This window comes from Mercenaria mercenaria, chromosome 16, assembly GCF_021730395.1.
Source record: "Mercenaria mercenaria strain notata chromosome 16, MADL_Memer_1, whole genome shotgun sequence".
Classification (NCBI taxonomy): Eukaryota; Metazoa; Mollusca; class Bivalvia; order Venerida; family Veneridae; genus Mercenaria; species Mercenaria mercenaria.
In genome coordinates this window covers 19,482,141-19,495,727 of record NC_069376.1, presented here as the reverse complement: position 1 = coordinate 19,495,727, position 13,587 = coordinate 19,482,141, and the positions used below count along the sequence as shown (strand labels likewise).

The 13,587-nt window shown below is 35.6% G+C and overlaps 1 protein-coding gene across 7 annotated transcripts in view; it reads left to right on the top strand.

Annotated features, from left to right (window-relative positions):
• Positions 1-13,587, top strand: part of LOC123540106 (DENN domain-containing protein 3-like) — an 83,736-nt gene that overhangs the window by 46,499 nt on the left and 23,650 nt on the right. For all 7 annotated transcript variants that reach the window (XM_053526292.1, XM_053526293.1, XM_053526294.1 and 4 more), the window contains 10 exons: positions 1,311-1,421; positions 2,830-2,923; positions 5,390-5,526; positions 6,493-6,634; positions 9,092-9,228; positions 9,872-10,038; positions 10,620-10,730; positions 11,499-11,673; positions 12,045-12,175; positions 13,215-13,383. In XM_053526292.1, coding sequence (XP_053382267.1) covers positions 1,311-1,421; positions 2,830-2,923; positions 5,390-5,526; positions 6,493-6,634; positions 9,092-9,228; positions 9,872-10,038; positions 10,620-10,730; positions 11,499-11,673; positions 12,045-12,175; positions 13,215-13,383 — 1,374 coding nt within the window. The remainder of the gene's footprint in view (positions 1-1,310; positions 1,422-2,829; positions 2,924-5,389; positions 5,527-6,492; positions 6,635-9,091; positions 9,229-9,871; positions 10,039-10,619; positions 10,731-11,498; positions 11,674-12,044; positions 12,176-13,214; positions 13,384-13,587) is intronic.

Here is a 13,587-nt window from a genome sequence, read left to right as displayed (position 1 = left end):
TTCGCTAACAGTCTCTCCAATTCCAATAGGCTTTAAAAGCGAACAGCATGGATCCTGACCAGACTGCTCGGATGCGCAGGCTGGTCTGGATCCGTGCTGGTCGCAGACCCACTATGTTGATTTTCTCATGGCACGGCTCAAATCATGAACAAGTAATTTCAGTGTCTGTTAATTAAAACAATTTGTTTGTCCAAGCTGTGATGACATCCTTGTTTACCATTTTAGCCTGTTTCAGCATTGCTTCAATGCAAATCAGATTGCAGTGATATTAAAAAACAGACCGTAGCTTTCTTATGTCTGAACAAACTTATTAGTGTGAGCACTTATTTTCTAAGTTATGTCATTTCTGCTATGGTAATCATGGTTTCAATTCAAAGTTTGACAGAAGAGGGTGGCAAGCAAATCATTAAAAATTGAAAAGGGGGCCTCCGTTGCTGAGTGGTTAAGGTCGCTGACTTCAAATCACTTGCCTCTCATCGATGTAGGTTCGAGCCTCACTTGGGGCGTTGAATTTTTCATGTGAGGAAGCCATCCAGCTGGCTTACAGAAGGTCGGTGGTTCTACCCTGGGGTCTTCCTCCACCATTAAATCTGGATCGCCATATGACCTATCATGTGTGTCTGTGCGACGTTAAATCAAAAAAAATAAAAATTGAAAAGACGTGTAGAAACATGTTTATTTTAGATTATAAAGATTAAAATACAATTAATTATTTTAATGGTCCTTTTCATTATTTCATTGTGATGCATCCTGATGTCTTAGATTACAATTAGATTACAATACAAAATTAAGCTGATTGGTGTGCATTTAAAATGACTTATAATAAAAGGTAACAAAAATGAAAAAAAGTAGCAGTCAGTTTATTTTTATCTGATTAATCAACGTGAATTTTTTTCTGATTCCTAACACTAGTATTAAAAAGACTGTAATACTTGCTGACCCATTGATAACTCTTACATATTTTTAGTTTTATTGATTTACTCCTGTCAGTATGTCTGTCTGTGTGTGTGTCAGTCCATTTGTCACAAATCTTGTTTTTTGCACTCTTAAGTCGAACATTTCTCATCTGATCTTCACCAAACTTGAACAAAATGTGTTTGCCAATAAGTCCTCAGGCAAATTCGATAACTAGCCAAATCTGCTATTATTCAGATGGTGCATAAATGACATATATACTACTATTTAGATGATTAGGCAGTTGAGGTCTTGGGTGCATTGTTGACGCATATACTACTATTCAGATGATTAGGCAGTTGTGGAAGACATGAGCTTTTCTCAAAAGCAGCTCTAGTATAATCTTTTGATTTCAGACCATTTAGCTACAACATAGAGCAGATGAGAGAAGACAGAAAGAAAAAAGTCCTTGCCCAGAATAAGTACATTACAGATACCTGTCTAGAACTCATGGTCAACTTATTTAGGTGAGGATCTTTCCAACAAAACTAATACTGTGAACTCATTTAATTTCGTGGACATGAAATTTCGTGGTTTTGGTGAAAATTGCAATTTCGTGGGGAAATGAATTCGTGGATTACAAATTTTGAATATAAAGAGAATGGGGATTTTACTTGTTTGTTGGGATTAAATTTCTTGGATTGACTCAACCACAAAATCCACGAAAATTAGTCCCCCACGAATATTAATGATTTGACAGTAGTTATTTAAGTGGTAAAATTATGGTTGCAGTTTATGTTTAATGTTTCTGTTAAAATGATAAGCTGCCTACCAATTTATAAATAACTCAGTAATACCTAAACAATGTACTGCTTTAAATTCTGCTTCACTGAAGTTGTAAAGTATATTCTTTTCTGAGCAATCATTATTGGTTGTGTGCATTGTTAAACTTTGAAACAGGTTTTCAAAATGAAAACCTGGTTATTTATGTTAGTTAAATCGTTAGACTGGCAGGTGGATGGATGGGTGACATATCATCTTATCCACTCAGTAACTTTAGGTTTGATTGAGGTACTTAAAGAATCTTGGCATATTATAGATGGCTTACAGTAGGACCACGGTTGGGACTGCATATGAATTCAGCATGGTCAGGGTCACTTTACTAAAATAGGAAAAGCTGCATTTGCATAGGATTTAATTTAGTTAAGGTCACCATTACTAAAAATAGAAAAAACATTGTCTTCTCAATAACTGTATTTGGGTTGATATATTGCATTGAAACTAAGCATAAAGATAGGTAAAAAAGACTTCAGACAAGTATTTGTAAAACTTTTTGTAAAAGTAGAAAAGATATCTGGATTGCTCAAGGACATTTAAGCTTTCAGTTTGGTGGACAAAAAAATATATTAAAATGAAGCTTGTTCTGTCAGAAGCATAAAGAATGATTATTGTTACATTGCATATCAGGCTACTGGTGTTAAGGTTTCATTATTGAATTTTGTTGCGCAATTTCCCACCCAGTTCAAACTTCCTCTGTGACAAATTGTCTTAAGTGATTGGTAAATGATACCTTTTTTTTTGATGTGCATATTTTGAGGGCTAGTGGTTCAATTCCCAAATGACAAATTTAGTCTGTTGTAATAAGAAGAGCAATTTAAGTGTGACTTTTTTCTTAACCTTTAGCCTACTGGTGGCATAAGTTTCTGCCTATGCAACCAGTGCAAACAAAGATCAGCCTGCATGGTCATGATCATGGTCTTCAAAGTTCGCTATTCAATCAGTAATTTTTCAGCAAACACCCCTTTAAATAGTAAATGGTATTGCCCAAATGGAATAATGGACCAGTCCATTTTAGAAATTTAGCAGGGTAAAGGTTAAAAATGGCGTATGAAGAGAAATCTGTCAAACTTGTAATTTCCAATTCTCTATTTGCAGAGATGTTGTTTACAAGCTTCGATTTGATCACAATCATTTTGACAAGTGGAAGTTTCTGAAAGAACATGCAACAGACAGAGACTTCTACCAGCGTGTAAGTTTAATTGTTTCTAATTCCTCATCATCAACTTCAGTAATTGCCTCACCCTAGAAGAGTATGCCCCGGTTCCGTATAAATTAAAGAAAGTGTGACATTTTCACCCCATTTATAACAGGTTTTTATACGCCCGTTTGAAAAACGGGACGTATTATGGGAACGCCCCTGGCGGGCGGGTGGGCGGGCGGCCTTCACAGCCTTTGTCCGGAGCATATCTTCTACATGCATGGAGGGATTTTGATGAAACTTGGCACAGTTGTTCACCATCATGAGACGGAGTGTCATGCGCAAGAACCAGGTCCCTATGTCTAAGGTCAAGGTCACACTTAGAGGTCAAAGGTCAAATTCAAGAATGACTTTGTCCGGAGCATATCTTCTTCATGCATGGAGGGATTTTGATGAAAGTTGGCACAGTTGTTCATCATCATGAGACGGAGTGTCATGCGCAAGAACCAGGTCCCTAGGTCTAAGGTCAAGGTCACACTTAGAGGTCAAAGGACACAAGAAAGAAAACTTTGTCCGGAGCATATCTTCTTCATGCATAGAGGGATTTTGATATAACTTGGCACAAATGTTCACCACCACGAGGCGGAGTGTCATGCGCAAGAACCAGGTCCCTAGGTCTAAGGTCAAGGTCACACTTAGAGGTCAAAGGATACAAAAATGAAAACCTTGTCCGGAGCACTTCTTCTTCATGCGTAGAGGGATTTTGATATAATTTGGCACAAATGTTCACCACCACGAGACGGAGTGTCATGCGCAAGAACCAGGTCCCTAGGTCTAAGGTCAAGGTCACACTTAGAGGCCAAAGGTCAGATACAAGAATGACTTTGTCCGAAGCATTTCTTCTTCATGCATTGAGGGATTTTGATGTAACTTAGCACAATTATACACCATCATGAGACGAAGTGTCATGCGCAGTTCCCTTTTTAGAATTACTTCCCTTTGTTGTTACTATAAATAGCTTATATTGTAACTTTTTCATTACTAGTCGTAGGGAAAAATCGAGACCACTTTTCTGTAGTACAACATGCATGCTACATCCAATTATGAGGTGTATTTTGACCAGTCTCTACCTGGTAAAGATTTTTGTGTGGACTTACAATTTTTTTTTGGATTGTTTTTTTTTTTTTTTTTTTAAAGATTACCTTCCCTTAGTTGTTACTATAAATAACTTATATCGTAACTTTTTTATAATTGACCGTAGGGAAAAAACAAGACCACTTTTCTGTGGTACAACAAAGATGTTACTTTCAAATTTTAGGTGTATTTTAAGGTATCTTTACCTAGTTAGGAGTTTTTTTGTGGACTTAGAAAAACAAAAGACTTACAATGATTACTAAACAACCACAAAATTAAAATTCCATTTGCAAATACAGGTGCTAGAGTAAAGAAATTTGCTGTGACGGGCGTATATTGTGACATTCTGGCACTCTTGTTGCAATTAGCAGGGCCTCCTCTGCCATTCGCCAATGTAGCTAAAGGCTTCAAAGTCACTTTAATCATTGTCAGATATCTAAAAATAAGCACATGGACCTATACCTTTTATTTCACCAACATATAGGCCAAAATTTATGTTTATTTACAACTATGATAAGTTTCATTAAAATCTACATTGTAGAAAAAGTTCTGTTCACGAAAAAAGTTCTGAAAGCTGTGATTTTCCCATGGATCCCATTATAGAAACATTGCATGGGATCCAGTTTTTTTCGATCAAATCAGTCTAGCAAACAATCAAGCACCCGGCCCTTCCACCCGCCCGCTTAGCTCAGTAGGTAGAGCGTCGGTCTACGGATCAGAGGGTCGTGAGTTCGATCCTTGGGCTGGGCGTATGTTCTCCGTGACTATTTGATAAACGACATTGTGTCTGAAATCATTAGTCCTCTACCTCTGCTTCATGTGGGGAAGTTGGCAGTTACTTGCGGAGAACGGGTTTGTACTGGTACAGAATCCAGGAACACTGGTTAGGTTAACTGCCCGCTGTTACATGACTGAAATACTGTTGAAAAACGGGGTTAAACCCAAAACAAAACAAAAAAAAAAAGCATGACCCTTCCATTTTTATTTGGTGAATTTATATCCTAAGTATTTTGAAAAATCAGTTTTATCAAATTCTACATGTAGAAAACTTTTCAATTTGAATATGCAGAACTACCTTTAACCCATCAAAAAAAATATGGTCCAATTATTAATAAGTCATTACTAAATGTGGAGTACACCTTTGAAAAGTGTTTGCCAATTTGAAAAGTGTTTGTAAAGAAAAAACATGCTTTATTAAGCTAGTTTCATATGATATAAAATAGAATAGGATGAAAATGTGTGAGTTTGATTACATAGAAGTGTAAAGTCAGGAGTGCCTATGTTGGAACCAGTGATGTATAAATCTGATGGTTAGTATTTTATTTTCAGGTACCTTTTATATAATTATTCATGCTTTTTTGTTTCATTTCTGTCTGTGTAAAGGTGTTTCTGACAGACATGTTCAAAGTATTTCTTGAGGAACGTATGAAGGAAAAAACAGACTATTGGTCAGACCTTGAGATGAAAAGTAGGGGATTTGGTCATTCGAGTTTAAGATCTTCGTTGAACAGTTCTGCGTAGTAAGTACATGTATATACATGTCTCCAGTTGTTGTATCAGAAGAGGTAGACATTGCCTTCCCAATGCTTTTATATCTTGATTCATATCGGAAATGCCCTTGGGTTCCATACTGATCAACAGCAAATATACTTAATGTTTGCATATAAATACTATGGCAAACATTGATATATAGTGACTGTCTTCTAGGGAAGTCGTTATTTTAGGAAAATACAAACATATGCAATGGCTGGTATATTTTCCAATGTTTTGGTCTAAGGATGGGTAAAACATCACCTTGTTTTGACATCAAAATGTTACTTCACTGCTGAATGTCAGTACATGGTTTTGGCTCCACCTTCAAGTCAGTATGACTTTTTTTTCACTTATCATGTGTGACCATTTTCTTATTAGACTAATGGAAATGGCTTTTAACACGGATTTTATGGTAACTTATTATATTAGCTTATATGTTACCATATTCTTTCATGCATTTTGTGTGTGTGTGTGTGTGTGTGTTATAATACCCTAGGGAGACCTCTGGTTTTGCCCCTCATCTGTTTTTCAGATCATCAGAATAATTGAAAATATTACAAAAAATGTATCAAGCAGAAACTCAAAAATTACAGGCAATTGAAAAATGAATTCTGCCCCATATGAAGAAAATGCATCATATTTCATTGCTTTTTTTTCCTACCGATTTGTTTGTCTTCCTGTCATATAACAGAAAAGGTGGATCACCATAATTTTCAGTAGATTACTAAGGACTTGTAAATAGTTAGACTAAGAATGGATGGATAGCTATTTTCAGAAAAAATGTAGGCCTTCTTTTTCTTTTGCTAGAAAAAAGCTTGTGGCACCAATGGCTCTAAAAGCTATAAAAAGTTAAACTGTCATATTTTGTGGCATGTGTTACCATTTAAGTCTGCTTTGGAAAAATGGACTATTCTTGTTTGACAATTTTCAAACTTCTTCTTTCAAATCTACAGTTCAAATAGGCCAAGAAGGTACACGTTGTCGCAGATTGTTCCATCTGATAAAAGGGGAACCACAGTTCTCTGTCTGAAGGATATCACAGACTTAAAGATTCACGTGAAGAATACTATACTGCAGATCACAAAGGCAATGGAAGTAAGTGTATTGGAAAGTTGTTTTATCTTATTTCATGCAGGTTTAGATCATTATAATGCTTACTGTTATAGTGTTTGTTTAACATTGAAGGTAAGGTGCAGTTAAACATGGCAGGTGAAGATAAATTCAGGGATCAATGGTTCCAATATCTAGCATTTTTATTGGTTTAACCGAGAAGTTCATACACATGCCTAAACACAACGTTTTTACACATGCATAAACACAACATTTATACACATGCATAAGCACAACATTAATACACATGCATAAACACAACATTTATACACATGCATAAACACCATATTGATACACATGTCTAAACACAACGTTTATACACATGCATAAACACAACATTTCTACACATGCATAAACACAACATTTATACACACGCATAAAACACAACATTTATGCACATGCATAAACACAATATTGATACACATGCCTAAACACAATGTTTATACACATGCATAAACACAACATTTATAAACATGCATAAACACAAGATTTATACACATGCATAAGCACAACATTTATACACATGCATAAACACAACATCTATACACATGCATAAGCACAACATTAATACACATGCATAAACACAACATTTATACACATGCATAAACACCATATTGATACACATGCCTAAACACCACAATCAAACACATGCCTAAACACCACATTCATACACATGCCTAAACACAACATTTATACACATGCATAAACACAACATTTATACACATGCATAAGCACAACATTAATACTGTGTCTGAAATCATTAGTCCTCCACCTCTGATTATTCATGTGGGGAAGTTGGCAGTTACTTGCGGAGAACAGGTTTGTACTGGTTCAGAATCCAGGAATACTGGTTAGGTTAACTGCCCACCGTTACATGACTGAAATACTGTTGAAAAACGGCGTTAAACCCAAAACAAACAAACAAACAACATTAATACACATGCATAAACACAACATTAATACACATGCATAAACACCATATTGATACACATGCCTAAACACCACGTTCATACACATGCATATTTTAAAACACCACGATCATGCACATGCATAGACACCATGTTCAAAGACATGCATAAACACCATGTTCATACACATGCATATTACATACTCATGCACAAACACCAAAAAAATGCTTACACAGTAGTAGTAAAAGTTTCAGACAACAAAACAATGATTGTTTTGGATGCCCCCTCTTTGAAAAAGGAGGGCATATTGTTGTGTAGGACGATGTCGGTCAGTTGGTCAGTCAGCCGGCTTATAGGGTCAGTCAGTGTGTAGACCAATCTGTTTCCGGAAGATAACTCAAGAAAACTTGGGCATAAGATCATAAAATTTGATAGGATGGTTAGTCATAACCAGCAGATGACCCCTAATGATTTTGAGATCAATAGATCAAAGGTCAAGGTAAAAGTGACAAGGAACAGTTAAACAGTTTCCGTATGATAACTACAGAACGCTTGGACCTAGGATCATAAACTTGATTTGGAGGTTGGTCATTACGAGCAGATGACCGCTATTGATTTTTTAGGTCAGTAGGCCAAAGGTTAAGGTCACAGTGACAAGGAACAGTTTAACGGTTTCAAGATGATAACTCAAGAACGCTTTGGCAGAGGATCATGAACATTGATAGGATGGTTGATCTTGACCAGCAGATGACCCCTATTGATGTTGAGATCAGTAGGTCAAAGGTCAAGGTCACAGTGACAAGGAACAGTTACACAGTTTCCAGAGGACTAATCAAGAACACTTGGGCCCAGGATCATGAGGGAGGTTGGTCATGACCTGCAGAAGACTCCTGTACATTTTGAGATCAGTAGGTCAAAGGTCAAGGTCACATTGAGTCTTTAAGACTGAAAATGTTAGAGTTATAGTTTTTTGGTTTCCGGATGATAACTCTAGAATGCTTAGGCCTAGAATCTTGAAAGTTGTCATAACCAGCAGATGACTTCTATTGATTTTGAGGTCAGTAAGCCAATAGTCAAGGACACAGTAATTCAGAATAGTGAAACCGTTTCCAGATAATAACTTGAGAACACTTTAGCCTAAAATCACAATACTTAATAGAGAGGTCGACTATATCCAGCAGCTGACCTCTGTTGATTTTGAGGTCAAAGGTCAAAGTCACACTGACCAGGGACAGTTTAAACATGTTTGGATGATAACTCAAGAGTGCTTAGGCCTAGGATCACAAAACTTAATAGGTAGGTTAAGTAACAATTTCTGTTCCTTGTGCAATTACTGAATGCATAAAGGGGACAATTTGTGTTTAAAGAGCTCTTGTTATCGTCTTTGGTGGTCTGTTAATGCAAGTTGTTCTTTAATACAGACAAAAGATGTTTACATACCTACTATACATGCATTTTAAGATACTAACATAAGTTGTTTATTTCAGTCAATTAAAATTACTGTATGCAATACAGATCACCTTTTTATTTTAAGCATTCTGATGACTATGATGATAACACGTCACTACAGTATCTACGGGCATTGTTCTACTGTGCTGACAACGATAACATGGCAGCCATGCAAGATTTTATTGATCTATCCATCACTAACATCAGAATTTTACCTGCTAAGTATGTTGAAATTGATTATTTGGTGTCCCAGAAATGAAGTGTTACTAACAACATATTTTCTGAAGAAGTATGCAATATATATTATATAATTAGTTGTAAGTTGTAGATATGATCTTTCTTTATGATAATTATAAAAAGTTTATGCCCAGTTGGTTCGGTAAATCAGCTCTGTAATCACCTGTTGTTACTATCAGTAAATAAAAGCATCCTTTGCGAAGTTGTAAATTGGCAAGGATCAATTTTGTTGAGAAATCTGTAGTAAAAAAGCCCCAAACCTTACCACTTTTCTCAAAAGTCTTTTCTCTCTTGGATGTCAAATAACAGCTTTTTTAATTTACTTTGCATTTGATACAATGTTCTTTTTCTTTAAATTGAATATTAATTATTACTTTCCCTCATTGCTTAGATACTTGTATTCAGTGACAAACTCAATTTGATTGGCCATTAGAAGATACCTGCTGTATGGTATTTCTGTGAAACTTCGGGTATAGATAATTTAGATGTGTAACTGCACAAAATAGAATGTCTTTTCATGTGACTTCCTCTAACATTTTCAGTCTTAAAGACTTAAGTCTATATTGATACAGGTATTTTAAACCTGATGACTGCATGATTTTATTTAAATAAAGACAATATTTTTCAGGGTTCTTTCTGACCTGTATAACAGACTTACAGAAGAAGAGAATACAAAATTTAAGAACCTTAGAGGACATGAAGTTATACTTGATTGTATAGAAGACACCAAAGGTCGTGAGGGAGAACGTCAAAGAATCAGAATGGATCCTGTAGAAATTCCTGATTCTGACTTAAGTATACTTCTTTTCCACTTAAAAAAATTATAACTGTTAGCTCGAAAAAAATGCTTTGAGTGATTTTGTCATTTTGAAGTTTGATTTAGTTTAGATGATAAGACTGTGACACTAGAGTGGAATACAGAACACTATGCTACATATATTGCACAACATTGATTTAGTCTAGAGTACACTTCAGTACTCCGAAGGACACTTAAATGCATTGAGAATTGTAAGGTCTACTCTGGGCAGCCTATGTAAATCATCCCAGTATATTTCTGTCAGGGTAAAGTTTAAAATGTGAACATTGAATATGAACAAAAAGCTTTTCTCAAATTGTTTCACTCAAATTTTTATTGTAATGTTTAAAGTAATTTGATCCGCACCATGGTATGACCATTAAATAGTGCATATGCAACCAGCAGAGGATCCAGACTAGCCTGTGTATCCGTGCTGTTCGCTTTCGAAGCCTAGTGCACTTAGAGAAACAGTTATCCTGACGGACTGCACATATGCACATGCTGGTCTTGATCCATGCTGGTTGCAAATGCATTATGTTGGTTTTCTTATGGTTTAGCTCATTTTATTATTTCTTTCCAGACTATATAAAGTTTGAGGAGATTGTCTCACTGAAGCAAATGTCAAATGACTACAGGACAATTCAGTTATTGTTTGAAGCTCTGACACAAGAAAAGATGACTTCTACATCTGGTAAGATTAATTTTAAATTAAAGGAACTTAGAATGTTTAACCTTTGTAATGACACCAAACATGTTTAACTGCTGGCGGCAAGTGATTCTGCCTTTACTACTAGTGCAGACCAAGATCAGCCTGCATAACTGTGTAGGCTGATTATGATCTGCACTGATCGCTATTCAGTCAGTATATTTTCTGTATACATGAGAGAGAAGAGTTTGTTCCCAAAGTGAATGATAGAACAGTCAATTTTAGGAATTTAGCAGAGTAAATGTTAATATAGTTGAGACTGATCTTAACATGTAACAGGTTTTTGGTGCAGTTGGGCTCCATATATTAGCTTTGTCATTCTGATATACTCTGAGGGTGGAAGTGGTTAAAATTATCTTTTAATTGTGTAAGTTTTATGGCCAAAAATATGTTTCTACCATTGTAACAATATGGTGTAAACCATAATGTTGAAAAAAGATGTTTCAACAGTTTTACAAAACTGTTTTACAAAACTGTTGCTGGGAAATCTATTTAATTAATGCTTACTATGTTATTGTGAAAGTTTTTGAAAAGTCCATTTATGAAGCCACAACTAATGCAGGTACTGGATGGAAACTCTTTAGATATTTTAACATTTAGGGTAATATTCCTAATTCAAATTGGCGAGCATTGGCTGTCTTGCAGACAGCTCTACATTTGACCAAAGCTGTTATTAGAGAATCGAAAATCCTAATGCTTTTTAAAAAGAGGAAATTCAATATTATGATAACTTTATTTCTTACACGTTGACAGTGATTGAGCAGATGACGTTCCAGATATTTGCTTGTTGCTGGGAGGACAATCAGATTCAGTGCAGCCAAGTCAAGCTGGGTGAAAATATACTGTTGGAAGAGGAGACAATACTGAAGGTCTCGACGCTGATTAAAACAGACTTTGGTCTTGGAAGGATAGGACTTACTGATAAAAGGTGCTTTTAGTGGAATAGACACAAAACTGTATATGATTTTGCTTGAGGTCTTGATGAATTTTGCCACTTTCTGGGTTAAAATTGGGATCCAACATCATCTTAATTCTTTAAAGTGTAATTTTTTTTTTTTTACAATATTTAGTAAACAATGACTGTAGTAGAATGCGAAAAGTGATACCAAGAGCAACTGATTTGACAAAATGTTTTGCATTTTTTTAGTTGCTTTGAAAAAGTTTTTTAAGTTAATGTGATTTAACATTAAATATTTTGTTGCAATATTGAACTATGCTGTTACTGATAATCTAGTAACTAATGTTGATTGCTGCAGCTATAGATGTATTATCTCATGTTTGAACTGCACTTGCATTTAGGTTATTTTTTCTGAGTGACGTTTCAAATCAGTACAAAGAAATAGTGAAGCTTAGAGAAATCAGGGATCTAGAGCAGTCAGAATACAGCAGCTTGTTCAGTAGGGTTCAAACTCTCAAGATTCACAGGAAAGGTATGTTTATTTGAAACTCGATGGTAGAGCGCCCGGTTTAATTGCAAGAGGTCATGGTTTTGATCCCATTATAATCACATCGGGTTGACGAGTCCTAGCACTGTCTTCTTAAATAATGCTAAGCGTCAAGTGAGGAAGATACCAGTGCCATTTTGCCTCATTCCCAAGACTTGGAAAATGGTACTAGTAGCTTCCTCGCTTGGCGCTCAGCATTAAAAAGATAGTGCTAGGACTAGTCAACCCGGTGTCATTATAATGTGACTAGATGGGAGGCAGCACTATAAAGTTGGGCATTGTGCTTTCTGCTACAAGTAAACATTATTATTTATATGACTGAAAAAAATGTTTAAAAAGACATTGAACTCAAATAAATGAATGAGATTTTCATTATACACGTATGCAGTTAACAAATAAATTTACACAATCATGATACGAACAGAGTGAGTGCCAAGTTAAATAATATTCTAACTAACCACCTACCTACCTGGAATTTTGTAGTGAGATACAAGTGTTTGGAGGGGGTCTCTGTAGCTGAGTGGTTAAGGCCGCTGATTTCAAATCACTTGCCCCACACAGATGTGGGTTCGAGTCACATTGCACTGAAAGATGAGTTGATCAGTTCCAGAAGTACAATTTTAATGCTGGTCGCAAAGTGAGAAAACTAATAGTGCCATTTTTCATATCTTCAGCATGAGTTTTAGTCAGAAATGCAAGAAACAGACTCCTTGCATTGTTAAAATAATCATACATAAGAAGCGATAATTTTCTCAATATTTCTTTAAAAATAAGTTAAAATAATCAGTATCTATGTATGAAATGTAAACTATAAAATCAGTTATATGCGTTTGAAACGAATTTTTGTGTATTTTGTAGTAAAATCAGACTTTAATCAATAAACAAGTAAAATCAACTAAAATCCCCATCAAACCTGTAAAATAGCCCCATTGGCCAAAACCACAAAAGTTCATACCCACTAATTTTAAAAGTTTTCTCAGTTATCAGAGTTTGAAAAATAGATGTCATTCGATCTTTGTCTTAGGAAAAGGAACCAGTCCTTTCACAGCTTTTTTGAAGGAAGAACGTAACTGGTGGTATATGGTGATCAGAGAGATGTGGGCAGGGAAGGTTGTTGCAGAAGCAATGAAAGATGTGATGATGGTTCAGCACGCTATACAGAACACATTGCTAATTGATGCCATAATTGCAAGGTAGTTTAGAAGTACAATGTACGTTTATGTAGAGGGTTAAACGGAAAACTGTCGTCACTTGCATTAAGAGAGGAGTTACAATAGTTTTCCTTTCAGCCTTCGTTATGCACTATATCTGTGAACAAAGCTCCACATAAGACTTACAGCCTTTTCTTCCTTTTTAGCTGATGGATCTGAGTTTAGCTCGATTGTGATAAATGCTTC